The sequence below is a fragment of the Eurosta solidaginis genome, chromosome 1 (assembly GCF_040869045.1).
Source record: "Eurosta solidaginis isolate ZX-2024a chromosome 1, ASM4086904v1, whole genome shotgun sequence".
Taxonomy (NCBI): domain Eukaryota; kingdom Metazoa; phylum Arthropoda; class Insecta; order Diptera; family Tephritidae; genus Eurosta; species Eurosta solidaginis.
Genome location: NC_090319.1, coordinates 96,210,752 through 96,233,285, shown reverse-complemented (window position 1 = coordinate 96,233,285; position 22,534 = coordinate 96,210,752). Strand labels below are relative to the sequence as shown.

General features: G+C 37.9%; 3 protein-coding genes across 9 annotated transcripts in view; all 3 read right to left on the bottom strand.

Annotated features, from left to right (window-relative positions):
• The window catches only part of TTLL6B (Tubulin tyrosine ligase-like 6B), a 98,976-nt gene extending 88,894 nt beyond the window's left edge, over positions 1-10,082 (bottom strand). For 2 of the 5 annotated variants that reach the window (XM_067759240.1, XM_067759239.1), the window contains exons 1-4: positions 9,786-10,082; positions 9,522-9,698; positions 8,952-9,064; positions 6,468-6,769 (exon numbers count right to left, since the gene is read on the bottom strand). In XM_067759240.1, the coding sequence (XP_067615341.1) occupies positions 6,468-6,769; positions 8,952-9,064; positions 9,522-9,591 (485 nt within the window). In that variant the 5' untranslated portion in view covers positions 9,592-9,698; positions 9,786-10,082. Of the gene's footprint in view, positions 1-6,467; positions 7,330-8,951; positions 9,065-9,521; positions 9,699-9,785 lie in introns of those variants that run through there. The other 3 variants (XM_067759238.1, XM_067759242.1, XM_067759241.1) reach the window with 3 other exon arrangements.
• The window catches only part of LOC137236526 (cell division cycle 5-related protein-like), a 276,855-nt gene that overhangs the window by 227,515 nt on the left and 26,806 nt on the right, over positions 1-22,534 (bottom strand). The window lies entirely within an intron of this gene.
• Positions 17,199-22,303, bottom strand: pll (serine/threonine-protein kinase pelle). 3 transcript variants are annotated; one of them, XM_067759249.1, is made up of 6 exons: positions 22,039-22,303; positions 21,638-21,986; positions 21,394-21,503; positions 19,061-19,705; positions 17,640-18,133; positions 17,199-17,565 (listed from the first exon to the last, which is right to left on the bottom strand). In XM_067759249.1, the coding sequence occupies exons 2-6, from the start codon at positions 21,887-21,889 to the stop codon at positions 17,477-17,479; spliced, it is 1,590 nt and encodes a 529-aa protein (XP_067615350.1). In that variant the 5' UTR covers positions 21,890-21,986; positions 22,039-22,303; the 3' UTR covers positions 17,199-17,476. The 3 variants fall into 3 exon arrangements, with proteins under 3 accessions (XP_067615350.1, XP_067615351.1, XP_067615349.1); XM_067759250.1 differs by having other exon boundaries at positions 21,638-21,974; XM_067759248.1 differs by having other exon boundaries at positions 21,638-22,303.

The following is a 22,534-nucleotide window of genomic DNA, read 5'->3' as shown; positions in this document are numbered from 1 at the left end:
GCTATACCATCACTAAGGCGATGCTAAGGCCATGCTAAGCGGTGTTTACGTCAATAATCAAATCATGTATACACATATATAAGGCAGCCGAGATATGTCACACACAGATGCATTTACTTATACGCCTATGTGTGTGCGAGAGACTGTAAACTACAAACTCACATATATCTGAGAGACGCTGAAAAGTAGAAAATTGTATACAAGTAGAAACTATATGAGACCTATAAACACTCGAAATAGTTGGTAAGTTCTGGAAATAGAAGAGCCTAGATGTATGCAGCGTAAACTATAAAAGCGGCACAAGCGAGTAAAAAGTAATTCAGTTTGAGTTGAGCTATCAATCAGTTTGATTAAGCACGCGATCTGGCGGCCAATAGTAGAGTTTCATTTGAGTTATCAATCAGTTTGGTTATTAAGCCAGCGAGTAGCAAAGTATAAGTGTTATTGTGAAGTACTTTAATAAAGGCCATTATTCAATATTGGAGTTATTTATTCAACAGTTTAGTGATTCGAACTTAGCAGAGGATTTGCAGCAAATTCGTTACAATTGGTGTCAGAAGAGAAATTGTTGAATAAATTCCAGAGGACAACAAGGACATGGCAAAGTTCAGTGAATTGAAGATCCAGCAACTAAAGAAGGAGTTGGAGAGCCGTGGATTGAATACAAGCGGCGTTAAACTTGAACTTCAGGCACGGCTACGAGAGGCAATGGAAGCGGAAGGAATTGATGTGGAAGAGTATGACTTTCATCTTGATGGCGAGGAAGTAACAAAAATTTAAGAGAAAAACGAAACATCGCAGATAGTTACGAGCAGAGACTTGAACATGATTTTGGCTGCAATATCTGCTCAAACATCGACAATGTCATCACAGATGGAATCCCAAGAGACACGAATAACATAGAAAATTGAAGCACAAGAAACGAGTATGTTAGAAATGTCGACACAGATTACATCGAAGATTGAAGCCCAAGAAACGCGTATGTCAGAAATGTCGACACAAATAACATCCAAGATGGAAACACAGCTCGAAGAACAGAAGACATATATGGCATCCCAACTGGAATCGCAGGAGACACGCATAACATCAAAGATGGAAGAACAAGAGGAGCGCTTATCATTGCAGGTGGCACAAATGTCTTCACAGTTAGAAGCACAGGAAGCAAGGGTAACATCAAAGCTGGAAGCGCAGGATGCAAAAATCGCTCAATTTCAGGCAGAAGTCGATGATTTGAAGGGTTGTTGTTGTTGTTGTTGTAGCGATTAGGTTACTCCCCGAAGGCTTTGGGAAGTGTTTTCGATGTGATGGTCCTTTGTCGGATACAGATCCGATACGCTCCGGTAACACAGCACCATTAAGGTGCTGGCCCGACCATCTCGGGAACGATTTATATGGCCACATTGAACCTTCAGGCCATCCCTCCCTCCCCACCCCCAAGTTCCATGAGGAGTTTGGGGTCGCCAGAGCCTCGTCTGTTAGTGAAACGGGATTCGCCGCTCGAAGGTGAGGTTGACAATTGGGTTGGCGAAGCTATATATTGCGCTACACAACCCCTTGAATCCCATGATTTGAAGGGTCGTATGAAGCAGTTACAATTAAATCGTCCAGCAGTTTCAGCGAGTAATCCAAAGGTAAAAACACCATCCTTTGACGGTTCTGTTCCTTTCCAGGTCTTTAAGCTACAGTTTGAGAAGACCGCAGCAGTGAACCAATGGAATGCGGAGGATAAAGTTGCTGCATTATTCATGGCGTTGAAAGGGCCTGCAGCTGAGATTTTACAAACCATTCCAGAGGGCGAACGGAACTGTTATGAAGCATTGATGGACGCTTTAGAGAGACGATACGGAACTGAGCATAGGAGACAGATATACCAAATGGAGTTGCTGAACCGCTTCCAGAGGCCTGGTGAAACATTGCAAGAGTTTGCGTCGGATATTGAAAGGCTAGCACATTTAGCGAATGCGGACGCACCCGTGGAATACACTGAAAGCGTAGAAATTCAGAGCTTTATAAATGGCATACGGGACGCCGAAACAAAGCGAGCTGCATACGCAAACCCAAAGCCAACATTCGCAGAAACGGTGTCACAAGCTCTGATTCAGGAAACAGCGTCGCTTCTATGTAAGCCAGTTTTCAAAGCACGCCGTGTGGAATTAGAAAGGCCAGAGTGGGTAGACACAATTTTGGAAGCACTGAAGGATTCTCAACAGAAGAATACCGGAGTTATTAAATGTTTAAAGTGCGGCAACCCAGGTCACATTGCACGTCATTGCGATCTTGGTCCTAATAGTTCCAACAATGTGGGTGGCCGTAAACGCAAAACTGGAGGAGATGAGCAAGAGCGTGTCGGATATAAAGAACGAAAACTTGCCCCGGCTATTGAATGTCCTGTGATATCTGTGTCGCAGATTGATAGAAAATCGAGCAGTCTTACCGTCAGAGGGAATGTGGATGACAAAGAACGAGTACTGACTGTAGATACGGGCGCATCTCATTCCTTGATCCGATCTGACTTGGTCAACAGGAGAGTAAAATCGTTACCTGGGGCAAAGTTGCGTACGGTCACTGGCGAGTATAACCAAGTTCAAGGAGAAGTGATATGTGAAGTATTGATTGGGAAGGTCATGGTTCTACACAAATTTGTTGTGGCGGAGATTGTTGATGAAGTTATATTGGGAGTGGATTTCTTGGTTGACCATGACATCAAGATCGATATGCAGAGAAGGGTGATGCGTTATGAGAACCAGGACATACCACTTAACTTTAGTTTGGAAAAAGGGTTCAGCAGTAATCGGGTACTGGTGGAAAAGACTCGACAAAGACCACGAAAGTCAAAGGCAAAGGTTGATAGATCGAATGGGCAAACTAAATCAAAATCAAAAGTACCTGCGAGAGAAACACTGGCATTGACAAAACCTAAAAGACGCAGGAAAACGAAGCAACGAATTTCCGAGAAAGAATGCGAGGGTAGTTTCAAGCCGGAGCGCACTACTGTTGTGAAATGTGGGAACGATACCGATTATGCAAAGCAAATCCGTCCAGCGCAAGCTCTACGAAGTGGTTCATTGGCCAAACAACAGAGTGTGAAGGAACGGCCCAGGGTAATGAGTAGTAAGATGAAACACTGGCATGACAAGAACTTTAATTCGGAAGGTTTCTTGGCGGGAGATTTGGTACTGTTAAACAACCCTCACCGGCGGAAAAGTGTTCCTTCCAAATTTTGGTGCAGTTGGGAAGGCCCGTACAAAGTTGTAAAAAGGATCAGTGATGCCATCTACCGCATACAAACAATTGGGAAACCACGAAATAGAAGGGTGGTTCATTTGGAGAGCTTAGCAGCGTTTAGATCGAGAGATTTGTCTGATCGGGACGATAAGACTTAGGTGGAGGGCAGTGTCACGGATATTAGCATCACTAAGCTATACCATCACTAAGGTGATGCTAAGGCCATGCTAAGGGGTGTTTACGTCAATAATCAAATCATGTATGCACATATATAAGGCAGCCGAGATATGTCACACACAGATGCATTTACTTATACGCCTATGTGTGTGCGAGAAACTGTAAACTACAAACTCACATATATCTGAGAGACGCTGAAAAGTAGAAAAGTGTAAACAAGTAGAAACTATATGAGAACTATAAACACTCGAAATAGTTGGTAAGTTCTGGAAATAGAAGAGCCTAGATGTATGCAGCGTAAACTATAAAAGCGGCACAAGCGAGTAAAAAGTAATTCAGTTTGAGTTGAGCTATCAATCATTTTGATTAAGCATGCGATCTGGCGGCCAATAGTAGAGTTTCATTTGAGTTATCAATCAGTTTGGTTATTAAGCCAGCGAGTAGCAAAGTATAAGTGTTATTGTGAAGTACTTTAATAAAGGCCATTTTTCCATTATTCAATATTGGAGTTATTTATTCAACAGTTTAGTGATTCGAACTTAGCAGAGGATTGCAAATAAGAGGATTTGCAGCAAATGCGTTACAATATGAAGCGGTTGTAGTGGCCTAGCGGCTATGATGTTGCGTTTGCAATCGTGTGGCGCGAGTTCGATTGCCGTCAAATTCTGAAGTTTTTTAAAACAATTTTTTTATATTCTATTTTTTTAGCTCTTATTTTTCGTTCAGTTCCATTAAGGTACTTCTCAAACTTGTTATGAAATGTTTTACATATATATTCAGATTGCATCATGAAATAAGAAAAATTTCTCGATAAGGGAAATATATGAAAAAATGCATATTATGCGTTTTTTTTTTCAAACCTTTTGGCGTTTAATAATAGTTTTTTTGCTACTAATTCTTATTAATAACAAAAAAATTATTTATTAATAAAAAATAAATAAATAAGTGGGTAATAATTAAAAAATTACCTTCCTCCCATCAATGATCAAGCACAAACCGTTCTTGAATTGAGACCGAAAAATGTTAAATCGACCCCAAATCGTTCTCGAAGTGTGAGAACGAAAAATCTTAAATCAAGCCCAAGCAGTGCTTGAAATGAGCACAAAAGTTTCACACATCAATACCAACCTGGTCATAAAATACGAACGGTGTGCTTTGAAAAACTGTTCTTAAAACAAGCCAATCGGTCACGAGTTAAGAAAAAACGTACTTAACAGACTTTTGTCAACGAACGTTCTTAATTTTGAACTTGTTGCGTTCGTTTTCGAACGATTTTTTCTCTGGGTGTACGAGCCTTACGCAGACATCAACATAGTCCAGCGAATTAAAACGCAGCGGCTACGCAGGCTGGGCCATGTGATGCGAAGGAAAGATGACGGTCCGGCTAAGAAAATATCGGAACTCGCCTATGAAATCAGAGGAAGGGAGCGGCCTCCACTCCGCTGTAAGGAAGGTGGAAAACGATTTGGACTCCGATGGTGTGACCAATTGGCGCTTGTTGGCAGATGGAAGAAACGGCTGGCGTGCCTTGTTAGACGGTCATAACTGCTTAAACGGTTAAGCGCCAATTATTTAAGTAACTTAATTTAATTTACTGTCATTCAATTTAATTTAGTTTTAATTTCATTTCGCTTCAGTTCATTTCCTGTCATTTTATTGTAATTTATTGTGTTTTTTTTGTTTTATTTTATTATATTTTGTTTTATTTTATTTTATTTTATTTATTTTCACATATTTTTTTTATTTTTTTTTATTTCATTAAATTTTATTTACTTTTTGTTTGTTTTATTTTATTTTATTTTCTTTTATTTTATTTTATTTTATTTCTATATTTTGTTGCCCTTATTTGGTATGATTAAATATGTTGGTTTGATGAGCTTGAGGCCGTAAAGTAAATAAAATACGTTTATTTTCCTTTTTATTTTTAAAATATTTCATTGGTCGATATTTCGACTTCAACCTGAAGTCATCATCAGGAACGCAAATGATCAAGCACATCATTGCGTTCCTGATGATGACTTCAGGTTGAAGTCGAAATATCGACCAATTAAATATTTAAAAAATAAAAAGGAAAATAAACGTGTTTTATTTACTTTACAGCCTCAAGCTCATCAAACCAACATATTTAATTTTATTTTATTTTATGTTTTTTTTTTTATTTTAGTTAGTTTAATTTATATATATTTTGATTTAGTTTGCTATATTTTTATTATTATTTTTTTTATACTTTGCTTACACTTTACTTTCACATAAACCTTACCAAATAATGTACAAACATTTTACAACCAAAAAAATCCTGAAAAGAAAAAAATTTCATCTTAGACTTGTATACTTAACTATGTGTTTTTAAACACTATTTCCGACAAAATGACAGTGCATAGGTACATCTCTTCGAGCACTTGCATGCATTAAAATTGTGGACACAGCATACCAATGACACACACTACGACAACGCTTACACATTCTCTAGTACTCCAAACAATACATAGACTTATACTACACGCTTACATTTGGGATTCCCCCATACCATGAGTAATGATATTAATAGATCGATTAAAACTTTGCTAATATTTTACAAGACTGTGCACGACCTAATTTTTATCAAAAACTATTAAGGGGGTTTCAAAATACGCCTTTCGAGTCCGAAAGCGAAAATTAAAATTTTTATTTCCGTCAAAAGATATAAGCAAATACATAATCGACTCAAATTTTAATTTGGTTGTTATATTTTGCTAGAAGTCCACAACACACACACACTAATGCAGAAAGGTATTCTGCGCGGATATAATTTTGATCCCCAAACCGGTGTTGAACCCACCCAAGGTTAATTATATAAATCGCAGCCGAAGACCGCCAACGCAGATAGGATCGGGCCCCTCATGGTCATTTTCTGGTTATTTGTAAATATCTTTTGAGGGAAATACAATTTTTAATTTTCGCTTTCAGATTCTAAAAACCGAGGTCGAAACGCGTATTTTGATGCCACCATTGATAAATTTTTATAAAAATTAGATGGTGCACCGTTTTGTAAAACACGTTACCAAAACTTTTTTCTGCCAACTTACCTCGTCACATAATGTGGCTCCTCTCGTGGTCCCTGTGGAGTCTTTAGTAAACTAGCGCATTTCAAACGAAAGCAAACATTATTTAACTGAATTAAACCGTCCGAAACAACTTCGTATTTCTTAGTTACTTCATTTTTGTTATCGAGCTCTTTCTTTTCCATGTCATCTTCATTAGGTTTACGATGCATCGGATGAACACCATCACCATTTCGCTCCTTTAATGCGCATTCCAATTCGCGATCAATACGCACACCACGAGTTTTCTCTTTACGCAATTTTTCCTTGGAGAGGCGGCGTAATTCCTGAATACGTTTGAAAAATTTGGAGTTTTTTAGATTCATTTGTATGTAATTTATGCAAATTAATTGTATATATTTTGTATTAGTATATAAATATAGTTATGTATGCCAAGGATATGTATTGCTATTGCGGATTATCCCCTTTTTATTGCTCTCTTAGTTCTCGCTATTTTATTTGATATTATTCGGATATGATTTTGTTTATTGATGGTGGCTCGATTGTCGGATGCTTTTTCCGGTTTTCTTTTTTTTTAATTTTGACTGCACAGCTAGTCAAATAATGGCTTTGCGAATTTGTATTATAAAAATATTTTGTTTAAAAACGTAACAAATATAGATTTCCGGCAAATATTAAGGCATTTCTTGGTTAGAAATTTTAAATTTGTTTTTTTGTCGAAAATTTTGACGAACAAAAGAAAATCTTTTTTTACGCTCTGTCTTTGTAATGAAAAAAACTGAATATGTGGATTTTTATTTAGTTATGATGAGATATTTTCGATAACATTTTTAAAATTTGTTTCTTTTTTTAGTAATACACAGAAAAAAATTAATACGTAATACATATGGCAATAATTTGTATAATCATCCGGGATGAAAAGGTGTAGGAGTTAAATCTTCTTGTTTTTATAGAAATGTTTTAACATGAAATTCGCGAAAGTGTTATTTGGTTTGACAAGAGTGCCAAATTTTTGTTGCCCTCTAAACATATTTTTCAGGGACGGAAAATAATAATTATTTTTTTTCGGATTCGAAAAAGTCCGGGTCAAAAATTGTCCTAGGTGAAAATGTTTCGAGTTCTCAGGTATCCCTATAGCAATATCATGTGGAATCATGCATCCTTTTGATTTTCCGAACTTTTTCTATAAAAGTCCACATATAAAAGTAAAATCTGTATTTTTATTTTTTGAGTCCAATAGAACTAGTTAAACTCGGACTTTTAAAAATAAAAGTCCGGAAATAAAAGTTAAATCAGGACTTTTATTTTTTAATGCCAAAATAAAAGTCCGGCTCGATAACAAAGAAACGGCTTATCCGAATTAAAAAAAATTGTTTAAGCGGTTTCTTTGTTATCAAGCCTGACTTTAATTTTGGCCTGAAAAAGTAAAAAAGTCCGGATTTAGCTTTTATTTCCGGACTTTTATTTTTAAAAGTCCGAGTTTAACTAGTTCTATCGGACTCAGGTAATAAAATCCGAAAATAATTTTTATCTTGATCCAAATATATTAAAAGTCCAAAATTAATAGTTTTGCAAGGAATTATATTATAAAAGGAATAACAGTTTCCGCCCCTGATATTTTTTATAAAAGAAATAACCATTTTGTACGCTCTCCTATAATTTGATTGAATAAAACTAAGATTTTTATTCCATATTTAAAACTATTTTAAATCATAGTTGGTATGTTAAAGCCAGGGCTGGACATAATAAATAAATAATTTTATGATATTGAAAAAAATACATGAAAGTTTCCCCGCATCTCAACATTTAGTGATAGTGAGGTGTTTACTTTGCAAAGTTTCAGATGCACGACAAAAACTTATCACAAAGAACTTATTCACCCGTTTACACTGGACGATTTTTTTGAAAGAATGTTTGGACATGCCTACAATGAATCCACAATAAATAATTTAGGCATTCACTTATCTTGAATCCCTGGGAACAAGACATGGCTCAATTATATGGTTGGCTCATCTCATCAGCTGATTTTATTATTTTCATTGCATGGTCGATGGAATTATCAAAAGGAAATAGAGAATGCAAAACGTAAACAAAGGTTACAAAAACAACCAAAAAGCTGTTGTTTTTGAAGTCTGCTTCGAAAATTATATAAATTCATTTTCAAACTTCATATATTTACAAATTAAAATTTGTAATATAAAAAAGAAACATGTCCAAGTGTGTGATATGTGGAGAACGAGCCCAACCAGGAAGTGGCCAATTTTTCCAAGCTCCTAAAGACCTTAAACGCTTCGATTTTTTCCAAAATATTTATTAAAAGAGCTTTCATATTTCACCCTGTTGCGAAATGGTGTAACAGGGAGAAAATGGCTCATGGTAGGCAGTGGAAACGTGGCAAAGAGTTCTCATGGCAGCACCGTTGCTGGGATATTTTTTGTCGTCTGATGCTTAACTTATAGCTCCATCTCTTTTAATAAATGGAACGTAAAGAAGGTTTGCTTTATATACCTCTGGGTTTTGTAAAACAGTCTCTACATCTTCATCGCTAAAGTTATGGTACATCATCTTTTGCAGTTGTCCGACTTTTTCGTTGGTGCGATAGGGAGCCTGGAATGCCTGATCTAACATTTAAAAAGGAATATACACTATGGTGCAAAAGTGAACACTTAAGAATCAATTTTGCAGGTTATGTCATACAAAAAACGTAGTGTTATATGACAGAAATCACCAGGTTATTAGCATTGCCATTGTTTTTGGAGCAAACATTAATTCCACTTTTCACAGCGAACTAGGACAAACTGATTATAGCTGGAATAGCAAATACCAAGTCAACCCTTTATCTTAGTAAAATACCTAATAACGGTATTTAACGCCGCTCCTACTTTTTCCAAGTGCAAAAAAATTGAATGAGTGCAAAAGTGAACACTATACCTATCCTTACTTAAAGACGAATTGTGTTAAATGCATTTGTTGTTGTTTTTATTTATTAATTAATTTTTGCTCCAAAAACAATGGCAATGCTAATAACCTGGTTGATTTCTGTCATATTATAACACTATGTTTTGTGTATGATATAACCTGCAAAATTGATTCTTAAGTGTTCACTTTTGCTCCATAGTGTATATTTAAGGTTGGTAATAATCTTCATCTGATTGAGTCTGAATGCTTGGCCGACTTCTTTGATGACTGGTGATTCTTATTACTGCACCCATTTCATTAGTGATGGCCTCATCCTGATTCCTTTAATGTAATAAACTAAATTGTAGAACGTATATTAACTTTTATGGCGTGTAATGATCGGGATAAGGGCAGTGTGGTTCTTAAATTTTCAGAGAATATTACCAAGCTTATGAGAAACTCGGACAATTTTATTGATTGCAGCAACGAAAATGGAGATCCTTTCCTTGATTTTTATTGTGTGTCAATCAATTTGGGTCCTTCGGCAGAGATGAGATTGCATTTTTCCTCTGAAGAGTTCAAGCTATTTATTAATTTGCTGTCCAATTTGTATGCGCTATGGATAGCAATCGCTTAGCAATTAATTTTATGAAGTTTTCGCTGATATAATTTGCAATTACATCAATTCATGTTTTTCGTGAAAAGTTATTGTTCTAATCACGATTTTTTGTTTACGAATTCAATATCTCAAAATCCAGTCGACTACAATGTTGCAATGCTTGACACAACAATTGACGTTTCTATTACATTCGCCTAATACCAATACATAGATTTTGACAATTTGAACAGACATATTTTGTTGCTGTACAGATGAGCCAACCATATATAGTTGAACCATGGGAACAAGATGATTTGCTGTCAAGTTTATATGTGTCTCTTTTATTTCTTGTTTATATCTAGAGCAGTGGTCACCAAAATTGGAAATGTGGCTGTGTTAGTAAAAGTAACATCATCGTGGTTCAGTCGTTGATAAAAATCCAACGAAATAGGATGTATGTACGTATGCTAACACTCAAAATATAAAAAGTAAATATGCTACACAAATACCATTTTTTTGCTTTTGGCTAACAAAAAATGTAAACAAAATATATTGCTAGTATTTAATAAGTAGCACATTATGTAAATGGGAGTTTGTTTGCAAAATATCTGTTTGGAAACTCGCAAATAAACGATGGCCTCTCCCCTGATGTTGCTACTTTGCTTGTTCAGCGAATACTAAACGAAAGAGAATAATAATGTGTGCGAAGTGAGTGCGAATAATTATTTTACTAGCTGACGACCACTGAACTGAAGGTGACGCCCTGGAGATGGTTCTAGGCAGAGGAAAAATTTCGTTGTAACTAAAGTTTATTCTTAACAAACGATTATCGAAGGAAAATTTTAAACGGGAAAGCTAGTAATCTAATTAACGAGTTAGGTACGAAGATGAAGAAAATCTCTTTATATGTAAATTAGGTCTTGCCTTGACTGGTATTTAATACACGTTTTTTCCAGAAAGTGAACCAGGGATCGGTCTATTTCAACAAACTCTATTTATCGCTTGATTTTCCTGAAATTTGGTATAAAGGTAGTTCTTTTTTTCCACTATTAACTGAAGTTCCGATTCAGTCATTACTGGAAAATGCTGTTGCAGTGGACATAATATAAAAATAATAACACTTGATTAATTTGTGAATCTATGTTATACTACGGTGGCTACCGTGGTGTGGTGGTAGCGTGCTCCGCCTCCCACACCGAAGATCCTGAGTTCATGCCCCGGTAAAAGCAAGATCAAAATTCTGGAAACAAGCTTTTTCAATTAAAAAACTATTTATTAGCGGAGTCGACCCTCGGCACTGATTTGACAAATAAATAGTAGGACCTGTCCCGCCAATTTGTAGGCAAAATTTAAAGGAGTACGAAGCAAATTTGAGGAGAAGCTTGGCCTAAAATCCCTTCGGAGGCTATCGCGGCTTAGACCTAGTTTACATATAACGAGATTATCTTCATTTTCGTACTTATCTCTTAATCGCTAATTATATAACTAGATTTCCCATATACATTTTGCACTTCGATAATCAGTAATTATGATCAAGTTTTAGAAATACGATTTAATTTTTTTCTTAGAAAAAGCTGTACCACTAAAGTGTTGTGTCTAAATGAAGCACAAAATAAAAGGTAAACGTGGAAATTTTACAAAAAATAATCTAGTTCCTAGGGATGGAACATATGTAAGCCCGTAGATTATCTATTGACGATTTACTACAGATTAGGACATATGTAAACGTGGTATATTATTATTATTATTATTATTTTTTTTTTTTTGTTACGTGGAAGGAGGAAATGCTTTATGCACTAACCGGGTTGTTAAGCCTCGGTGCTACTCTCTGTAGCAGCGAGCCTCCCCGAGTGTAGGGTTCCCTTTCTTTTTCTTCATGGCTACCTACTAAAACCTAACCTCCCACGACCCGCGCATTTTCCGCACCTGGGACCGCGTTTAGCATAACTTCGGGTACGGAAGCGCGCTACATGAGCTCTTTGGCTACTCTCACGTTATTGGGCTAAGCAAATATCTTGCCGTTTAGCGAGGAGAATATTCCTTGCATATCTGCTGACCATGTCCCATCTGTCATTTCCGCAGGTTATTTTATGGATAACACTGCCCGGGGATAGGTCGCTTAGTGTTACTTCCACTCTTCTTCGTTGCTGTGCGAAGTGATCGCATTCGAAAAAGGTGTGGCGTACGTCGTCTATGAGGCCACAGTATAAGCAATTCGGATTTTCAACCTTGCCTATCCTGTGGAGGTATTCCCGGAAGTAGCCGTGGCCACTTAAAAACTGTGTCAGGTACAAGACGACCTCTCCATGTGGCCGTTCTACCCATGGCTCCAGCTCGAGAATCAGTTCCCTGGTCCACTTGCCTGCAGTACTGCAGCTCCATTGCTGTTGCCAGCTTCGTATAGAATCTTTCCGCGCCTGCGCGGCAGCAACATCTCTACGTAGTTCTCCTCGGATGTGGTAAATTGATTTCCTCCCCTCAGCGAGAAGATGTATCGGTATGGTTCACGCAATAACAAGAACTGCGTCTGCGGATACCATGCGGTAAGCTGAGGCAATTCGTAGCGCCCCTCTGCGTTGGACACAAGTAATAGCTGCTCGGTACTTTCGGAATTTCATTACATCCGCCCAAATTTCTGCACCGTGCAAGAGTATAGAATCCGAAGCGGAAGCAAGCAGCTTTCTTATACATGGCCTTGGCCCGCCTTTGTTTGCCATTAATCGACTTAAGTATCCTATGGTCAGTGCAGTTTTCTCGCAGGCTCCTTGAAAGTGTTCCGAGAAGGATTATTATTATTATTATTATTATTATTATTATTAGGTCTGGAAGCACTGCGACCTTTGTGTAGATCTATTGTGCCTGACTTTTCAGCCCAATTTTAAGAAATCATTATCTTTTAATTGGAAATTAACCGTCTAGGTGTCTTTAACACTTTCGCAACAAGTCACGTCAGCTATTACCGTTTTGTACTGGCACCAATTGGGCTCATGAAGGAAGATCGGGTATTCCCCACTAGTCTCTCACAACTCAATCGAGTGTGCACTTTCCTCTGCTGTTAAATACGGGTGTCGATAGGAATACTATTTGGGCCGAACTAATTTCGTCAATTCGCATAATATAACCTAGCCATCGAAGCTTTTGGGCTTTTATTCGTTGTACTATGTTCATGTCTGCATAAAACTCTATAAAGCTTATTAAAATACCTCATTTGATACTTGCCGTCGGCATCATATACATGACGATAAATCTTGCAGTGAAATTTCCTCTCGGATACTCCAAGAGCCATCCCTTCTACTACCTTAAGATCGCGTTCTGAAGTTAATATAATAATATGAATGTTAATAGTATCAATTTGAAGCCCTTTTGTGAACAAGTTGAGAAATAGTGTCGCCCCTTAATGCGAGAGTTCTACGCTTATTTCTACAATAGGTATATAAAAAAAATCAAGTCACAGCCGAAGGGCTACCCCGTATAGAATATTTTTTTAAAATTATTTTGATGCTTATTTTTCCGACACTTAAACCAAGGAACTTCGAATATCGTCACCCTAACTAATTTCATTTAAAGTCGTTTTTCAAATTATTTTGAGCACACTTATCTCGTCCGACCATATTTTATTGAGGAGTTGATGCAACCAACTTTTCGCCTCCGTGTTTTAACAGCTCGACGCTAACGTAGTCGGGTGGCGGGACGTATATCGTAGTTGAGGTACAGGATTCATCACCCGTTCGCAGTTATGTCGTTCGACCTCTCGGGCTCATTGCGTGACACACATCGTGAATTGCTGTACCATATATAGTATGGCTCTGCGGTCGGCGTCCTTGTTTTTCGTGGCAGCGCGACATTCTTTATCGCACCAGCAGTTTTTCTTTCCCCGCCAGAAGTTATTATCTTCTTTCACATGACAAAATCAACACCCTTGCTAGGTCTTCTGCTTTTTTCTTCCTTGCCACTTCAGTAGATGTCGTAATTCCCAATTATATTCCGGCCTTGCCCCGTCCCTCACACTTCCTGTATAGCTCTGACGTGGCAGCCTTTACATTCAACGAACATATAAACAAACTGGGAGTCGGTAGGTTGCTTTAACGGAATCCGGATATTCTATGTACAAACCTTCAAATCATAGTTCTTAAAAAGTTTGCCATGCCGGCGTTAAGGGCTTGTGTTGCCTATTTGTGAACCAGCGTTAACAGCGAAAATAATGTCAGTCTCATACTTGCTCACAAGTGTTACTTTGGCCTGAATAAGCTATTGAGAAATAAAGTCCACTTTCGACACACAAATCTCACACGCTATAAGCCTATGATATCTGTCCTGATGTAAGGCTCAGAACCATGGACAGTGTCGACAAAAGATGGGATGATTCTAGAGCAAAGCTCTCCAGAAAATTTATGATCCTTACCGTGATGGCAACTGCGTTTGTCGATGAAAATTTAATGATGATCGTAAAATTCTTTACTTTCCGCCCGAAAAGTATTTCTCTTGGCACCCTAATTTCGTGGCAGAGGAAGTGAGAGACCTTCACCGAATTTGCAAAAATATGTAGAGGAAGACTGGATCCTACTTTTTTTGTGTAACCGTAAAAGTACATCCAAAGGGCTGGGGAGTGCTATGGACATGGACAGACCTTTGCGGGATGCCTGCAAGACTTTCGCAGTTCAGTAGTGTCAGTTTTTGACACATATAACGAGCTGTGATAGTCTTCCACATTAATAACGAAATTTTCTGCTTTTCTGGAGTATTGCAGCTGACCTGTGGCAAATTGGAAACAATTACTAGATACTCTCCTTTTTACCTTGATGGCTTCAACATTTCGATAAGGTACTCAACCCCCCTTTGAGAGAAGGCAAAGGACGCATTGGCTGAATTTAGCTAGCCCCCTAGTGAGCATGAGTGCTTTGCAGAGTTATAAAAAGACCTCGTGGTTCTGATTTTCCTGCTCACGATTAGGGGTAACAGTTTTCAAGGTCATCGATAAATATCTTCCGTGTTTCGTTAACCTTTTGATAATGTTGATAATTGGGTTGGGGGATGTATGGTGCTTGTAATGCCTAACTTAAGTTCATAACTTTATTTTAATTTTACTTAATTGTAATACTGGTTTGCATTTTATGAGTTTTTATATGTATTGTGGCGAATTTTATCATCACTAGGCTGTTAGTAAATAATCACGCAACAACAAAAACATGAAGCGGACACTCTTATATACATGTCCACGTTCAAGCTAGCGACACCTATGTAGAAGGCGACGAAGAGCTATCTCACACACACACATGTAGTCATCAGCCGAAATAGTTACTCACACATACACACGCAAAGGGCTATCAACTGCTGGTAACCAAGCATGAGCTATAAGAGTTCTAGAAGGTGAAACGTTTTGACCTTTGGAGAAATATGCGGACGAAGCAACGGAGAGTATAAAAGCAGCGCAAGTTGAGTAATCAGTTTGATTTAAACACGGTATTGGTTGTGAAGTATAATTGTGAAGTACTGCTCCAAAAGTAATTTAAATAAATACCAGTTTTCAATACTGAATATTGGAGTGATTTATTCAACAGTTTAGTGATTCGAACGTTAGCAGAAGGTTTAAAATAAGCGGAATTTCCCAAAATTCGTTAAAATATGTATTTTAATATTTAACATTAAACTATCAATTTCGATTTTTCAAAAATTTCCATTCGGTGACAGAACTTCAAAAATAATACACGCATGCATTTAGGCGTAATTTTAATTTAATAATATAATTTTTCTATACAAAAAAATAGGTGGTTCCAATACCCAAAGGGGGCTTTGAATATACCCGCGGCAAGTATGCCTGCCCTAGGAGGCAACTAAAATACCGAAATGACTCAAGGATTGTATAGTGCAACCCTTTTAAGGGGTTCTTCAACCCAATTGTCAACCTCACATACCCCTTGCGAGTCCTATTTATTTAGCAGACGAGGCTATGGTGACCCCATGGTCCTCATAGAAATAGGCGGTGGTGCGGGATGTCCTAGAAGGTTCAATGTGGGTGTATTAAATCGTTCCCGATATGGTCGGCCTTGCACCTTAATGGTGCCTGTTGCCGGAAAGTACCGAATCTAAATTCGGTGTCTTTATCAATACAACAAGAACATAATAATTGGACAGAAATTTATCCGGTAAGCTACGGAAGATAGCACCGTTAAGGTACTAGGCCTAGCATCACGGGATAGATTTGATATGACCACATTGAATCTTCTATGCAACCCCATCACCTTCCGAACTTGAGGTGGAGAAGCTATAAATTATGCTGGTAAATCTTGAAGGCGTTGCGTTACACAATCCCTTCCAGGTGTGCTTAGTTTACAATTTAGTTTTTCTAGGGCAGTCGTTTCTGCTAAGAAGTGTTGGCCGAATCTTAACAAACCAACAAGGATAAACGGGCTTTGTCATTTGCCACCATAATTGAAACGACACGCGCTCTTAAGATGAAGATAAAGCACTTGCGAAGTGCTGTATTGAAGTTAATATAAAACTGACTATCAAAATTAACAGAGCCGGAATTTGTTTTGATGCAGATAAGGATGGGCAGTCACTATGAAGCTTCGATCTGAGTATTTCAGCAAGTTTAAACTCTTACTTATACAGTGTTAACCAATACTTTCCCATTGTTAGTCCTAGATATTAAGTCTCTCCTCATAGCACAAACCTTATTTTGAATTGTAATGTAAAGTAAACTCCGCTAACAGCAACTTATTTTTAGTCCCTACATGTTGAAACTGATGCTTTCTTTGGATTTTCATGAGACGATTCTTATGATACGTGTTTGAGTGCTACAAAAGCAATAACATGCAATAACATGAGGACATGCAAGTGGTTTAACTGATCTTAAATGTCAAAGATTGTACAATGCATTACAGTCATAGAGTTGTCTCCATACAAATAAGGCACACCTATAATATAACTCAGAAGAGTAGTAGACTTTTCCTCCATTTTGTGGCATGCTTCTTTTAAATGTTTCCTACGCATTGCGGGACTGCAGTGTTTATGCCAACTCAGAGTCATATATGGTAAAGCGAGTGAATTGTCGCTGATATTTTTTTAATGGTAAAAAGTAGGGCATGCCGAAGACTGCCGAAGTACTACCCTCTTGCAAAAAATTTCTATGAATCTTTTTTGTTCTTAACAGTCCGGGTGTTGAGAGAGGGGCTTTCGGAAAGTTAGGTAAGCATACTACCCACTATTCCACGACGCCAACTGTTAATGAAAATATAAAATAAGCATACCATTTACTATTTAGTAATGGATATATTTTTAATGCTCAAAATTGTTTTTCGCATAAATACTTTAATTCTAAAAATGTTAAAAGAGTTTACTTAATTATTTTGCAACGGCTGTGTGTATATACATACATACTTATATAATCTTATTTTTAACAAATGTATTAAACTATTTTAAAATAAAATTTCTTTGAAATTTCTGCATTGTGCAGTTCGGTTATAGATAAGGCACAAGAGGAATGTATCCTTATAAGGTACATGTGAAGTTTCATATTAAACTGCAATAAATGCTATTATATTTTGCCAGTTATTTGACTTGACATTATAATAATTTTCATTATCTGCTGTTCCTTCTTGAATGATGTAAGGATAACTGTAACCACTAAAGATAGTCATTAAAATTTTTATTTGAATAGTAACTTTTTCAAACACTTTTTTATTCGGGATATATCTTACAGAATCGTATCGTATCATAAGCATATTCCATTTCCGGACGGTGATCAGGCTCAAATGCCACACAATGCGTACCCAGTAATATTAAATTTTTACACATTTCACGCTCGCCATTCTGTAACGGTTGCCGAGCATCGATGACATTGTCAAGCGCATCCTTAGGTATACTTTTTATATATTCAGCTAACAATTCCGGTTTGCGTTGTTGATCTAAGGCACGTAACCCAGTAAATGTCTCCAACAGCATAACGCCAAAACTATATGTATCCACTTTTGTGCTTAACTTTTTGCCACGTAAAAACTCCTGCGGCAAGTATGGTTTTGTTCCATAAATTTGTGCAACAGTAACAGAAGAACTAACAGCAGCAGGACCTTCGCGTGCCAAACCGAAATCTCCGATACGAGGAGTAAGGCATAAATCGAGCAGCACATTTGCTGGCTTAATATCGCCATGTATGAGAGGTTTAACATCGCAAACGTGTAGGAAGTTGATGCCACTGAAAAAAAAAATTTTTGATTTTTGGATATACTGAATACTATATTGCTATAAAAATATGCTCGCAAAGAGTTCTGACTCATATTAGGATGTCATATCTCTTCGGGAAAATGTTTGGGGCTATGATAAAGTGATACTCCTTGTAGTTCTAAAGGCTGAGATATAAGTTGCGGCGTCAATATTGGCATAACGTAGCTCACAGTCGATCGACAGATTGCTTTATATATTTTGTTAGCGACGTACCTTTCTTTACCTTTTACCCAGGAATTGACGACAAGTAGCTTGTTTCGATTCTGTATTTTCATTGCAGTCGCGGTTGCATGAGCAAAGAAGGTGAGATTTTTGTCAAAGATAACACCCAAGGTTTAAGTGCGCAAGCACACCTGTCTGGAGTGGTGAAGATGGAGAGATAGAAGTTGGGTTGAACCAATAGTTGAGTGCATACGTACTGTATCATTACGTGATATCGCGGAGCTGTTGTTAGTTGGTACAAACCTCTGGACACGCGTGGGCATGACAGGTGAAAGGTAAGAGGTACTTTATGGTGCACCGAATATGAACCTAAATGGAATATATTTTTTCGACATACGAATCTACTTGGTCCAGGGCGAGGTTTGAGGCCTGCCTAGAACAACGAAGCTGTTGCGCTATTGGGAACACTATGTCGATTGCTTCGATGCAGCAGTACGACACTAGAAACTTTTTGCTGGCGTTTCCCCTCAATATTCATCTTCTTAGCCAATTTTGTTTTCGAGAAGGCGTAAGGGTCAGAATAGAAAAGAACAAAAAGGCAGATTTTTTTCACTAGAGATAACATACTACACATATGTTTATGTTGTAAAACCAATTGCTTAAACCTGATAGCGACCAGGTTAAAGTTCGGTCGGAATAACGTCTACCGTGTCAATTAAAATTTAATTTGACTTACCGCGCCGCACCCAAACATATATCGACACGCTGCTGCCACGTTAAAGGTTTCCCCTTTTTTGAATACAAATGTTGTTCGAGTGTGCCACCTTTCATGAGCTGATAGACGAGGCATGGTTTCTCTCCATTCAATGAATAACCAAAAAGTGGCAAAACATTATCGTGGCGATAACGGCTTAAATGCTTTAATTCGTTAAGACTTTGCTGTAATTGTACTTTGCTACTATCTCGCCCATTAACAGCATTGTATTGCAATTGTTTAATAGCAACTTCGGTGAATTTCCACGTACCCTTGTAAACTGTACCGAACCCGCCACGCCCCAATTTTAAGCGATCACTCCAATTTTCAGTAGCAGCTGTTAGCTCATCGTAATTGATCTCGATCATATAACGTGCGAAATCGCGTACATCTTGTTCGATACGTTGTGTGGATGTAACAGATGATTCTTCTATGGATGAACAAGATGTATTATTATTTGAATTGCTTACGCCCGACGTCGAAGGGTTCACTGGACCATTAAGCTTTTTTACATCCGAACTAGCAGCCATAAGCATTGTTAAACGCGGTTGACTACGTGGTATGAGGAGCTGATATTTGCGTTCCACGAAGTCTTTCAACATGCGCATGGCGTGATGCTGTTCTTTTCTGTAAAAGAAAATTAAATAACGAATTAGATCGCTTGAACAAGTCACTTATCGCACCCGTCCTGCTATATGGTGCAGGAGAATGGACCATGACAACACCAGATGATCTGTCTACGCTGGCTAGGTCATGTTATACGAATGAAAGACGATGCTCCGGCTAAGAAAGTATTTTTTTATCGGAACCCGCCTATGGAAGCACAGGAAGAGGGTGGCCAGCACTCTGCTGTAAGGACCAGGTGGAAAACGATTTAAATTCCTTTGGTGTGACCAATTGGCGCCAGTTAGCAGTGCGAAGAAGCGACTGGAGCCCCCAGCGGGTTAGGGGGTTAGAATATACCCGCGGTAGGTATGCCTGTCGTAAGAGGCGACTAAAATCCCAGATTCAAGGGGTTGTGTAGCGCAATATATAGCTTCTCCAAACCCAATTGTCAACCTCACCTATCCCAGGCGAATCATTTACAGCCGAGGCTCTGGTGACCCCGAACTCCTCATTGGATCGTCAAATCGTTCCCGAGATAATCGGGCTTGGTACCGGATCTGCATCCGGCAAAGGACCATCAACTCGATAACACTCCCCAAGGCCTTCGGTCCTAATCTCTATAACAACAACAATAAGCGACTGGCGGGCCTTGTTGGACGGCCATAACCGTTTAAATGGTTAAGCGCCAATAAGTAATTTGACACGAAAATTTTTATTTTTTCGTTTGGAATGCCACTCTTACTTTCAATTTCCATTATCGTAAAATTGGGAGATTCAATAAAATTCTCAATTCTCTCGGTGGCAGTAATTCAGACCAGCTGATGGCTACTTATGAAGCAATTGCTCTTGTCGTTGTCATAGACATGGCTGCATATCTGTCATAAAACCGCGCTCAAAACTGCCACGGGATGTGTTCTTATAAAACTGGAAATTTTCGTGGGCATCCGTTAAAGGTTATCGATGACCATTTGTCCGTGATCGAGCAAGAACAAGAAGACCTCGCTGAACTTTCCTGGGCATCGCACCCATCACCATTTTCTTCTATGTAGAACTTGGGATCGCCAGAGCTTAGCCTGCTAAATATATGCTCCCCTCAAAATCATGATAGAAATCAACTCTGATAGAATAAAAAACTATTCAGCACATGTTATTTTTCGCTTGGCCGATGATAAAATGTCAATTGTCTTAACCTTGGTTTCGAGGAATAATACAGGCTAATCACATGCTTCAATTTGTTGAACGTCAAAAAGTAAGGGCTTGCCAGTTAAAAGCCTTATGAGGTACGTGAGAGCTTTTTCCTGCTTTTGCCATGGGTTAAGTGTTGCCATAAATTGCATTTAATTGCGTATGTATATTCACGCCGGCCGCCGGGGTATGGTGGTAGCGAGCACTGCCCATCATATCGAAGATCCTGGGTTCACGCCTCGGGCAAAGCAACATCAAAGATTTAGAAACAAGGTTTTTTAATTAGAATAAAGTTTTTCTAGTGTATTACTGCCATGAAAAGCTTCTTAGTGGAAACTCATCTTCCTTGCAGATGCCGTTCGGAGTCGCCAATTTGTAGGAAAAATTAAAAGGAATACGATGCAAATTTAAAGAAAAGCTCGGCCTAAAATCTTTTCGGAGGTACATTTATTTATTTTTTGTTTACTTAACCATGTCCAAACAAAACGAAAAAAAAAAACATGTTCCATTAGAAAGAAACTTACTTCCATAACAGCATAAAAAGTTCAGTGACAGTGTGTTTGCATTCAACGCCCCATTTTTGTATCAACTGCCATGACGGTGATTTACCCAACTCCTTTTGTTGGTTTATAAACTGTAATGAGGAGAAAAATAGTTTTATTAAAAAGGAGGAACCCAAAAATGTACGGTAAATAGCCGCAAACCGCCTTTTTAAGTAATTTTATAGTTGCTTTAGCGATTTCGGCGAAATGGATATGATGTCGTCACCTTCACATCTGCTGCTCGTAGTTGCATTACTTCCGCCAGTTGCATCCAAACTTGCATTTCATCCAAATGTTCACACAGAAGACGCAACTGTTGTAATGGCATTTCATGTATATACCGATCTTTGATATAGCCGCTGCTCTTACTGCTACCTCCGCTGTTGGCATCAATGCTAACATTTCTAATGCCATTATTTGACTTAAAATTGTCGCTATTGTTGGGCGATAGTGCACTTCTTGATCGTGAAGCGGACATTGCTGTAATTGATTACTTATTTCTTTTATGTTACGTTATCTTACTAGCTCATCCAAGTTACACTTAAGATATGTTAATTTATTAACTGCAGTGGCATCTAAAACACATTACTCATAAATTTACCAACAATAATAATGAGACACACCCACAGAAGCATGTATATATAAATGTTTATTGCAATTTTGTTTATCTATTACAGGAAAGAACCACAATGCGCCGATGATTTGGACGTCCGCACACATGCGAAATCGCATTAAATAATTGTTTATCGCAAATTTATATAATTGACTCTGATTCTGTGAAAACTTCGCTTCAATGCAAAAATGTAAATAAAAAACCCACACCATTCGGCAGATACGAAAAACATATGTATGTGTTGATAATATTTACAGCTGACTGTGAACTTTTAGCGAAGTTGACAATCAAATTTATTTTTATATTCACCTTCCTTCTGAGGTGAATGATTAAAGCTTAGACCATTGTGAATTTATACAAGTGGCCATGGTCGAATCCATTGTAAATTTTACCAAGTAGCGCAACTAACAGCTGATCGGTGAAAATCCGCACATTCACACGCACAGTTCTCGACTCAGTTTCAAAACAAAACTTTAGATTATTTAATTCAAATTTTAAAGTGAGATAATC

Excerpts from the sequence above, each read along its gene's own strand:
- pll (XM_067759248.1), bottom strand. The coding sequence starts at position 21,889 with ATGTCCGCTTCACGATCAAGAAGTGCACTATCGCCCAACAATAGCGAC. Across the intron at positions 19,706-21,393 it reads CTTTTTATGCTGTTATGGAA|AAAAGAACAGCATCACGCCA; the intron begins GTAAGTTTCTTT and ends TTTCTTTTACAG. Across the intron at positions 17,566-17,639 it reads TTATGATACGATACGATTCT|TGGTTACAGTTATCCTTACA; the intron begins GTAAGATATATC and ends GACTATCTTTAG.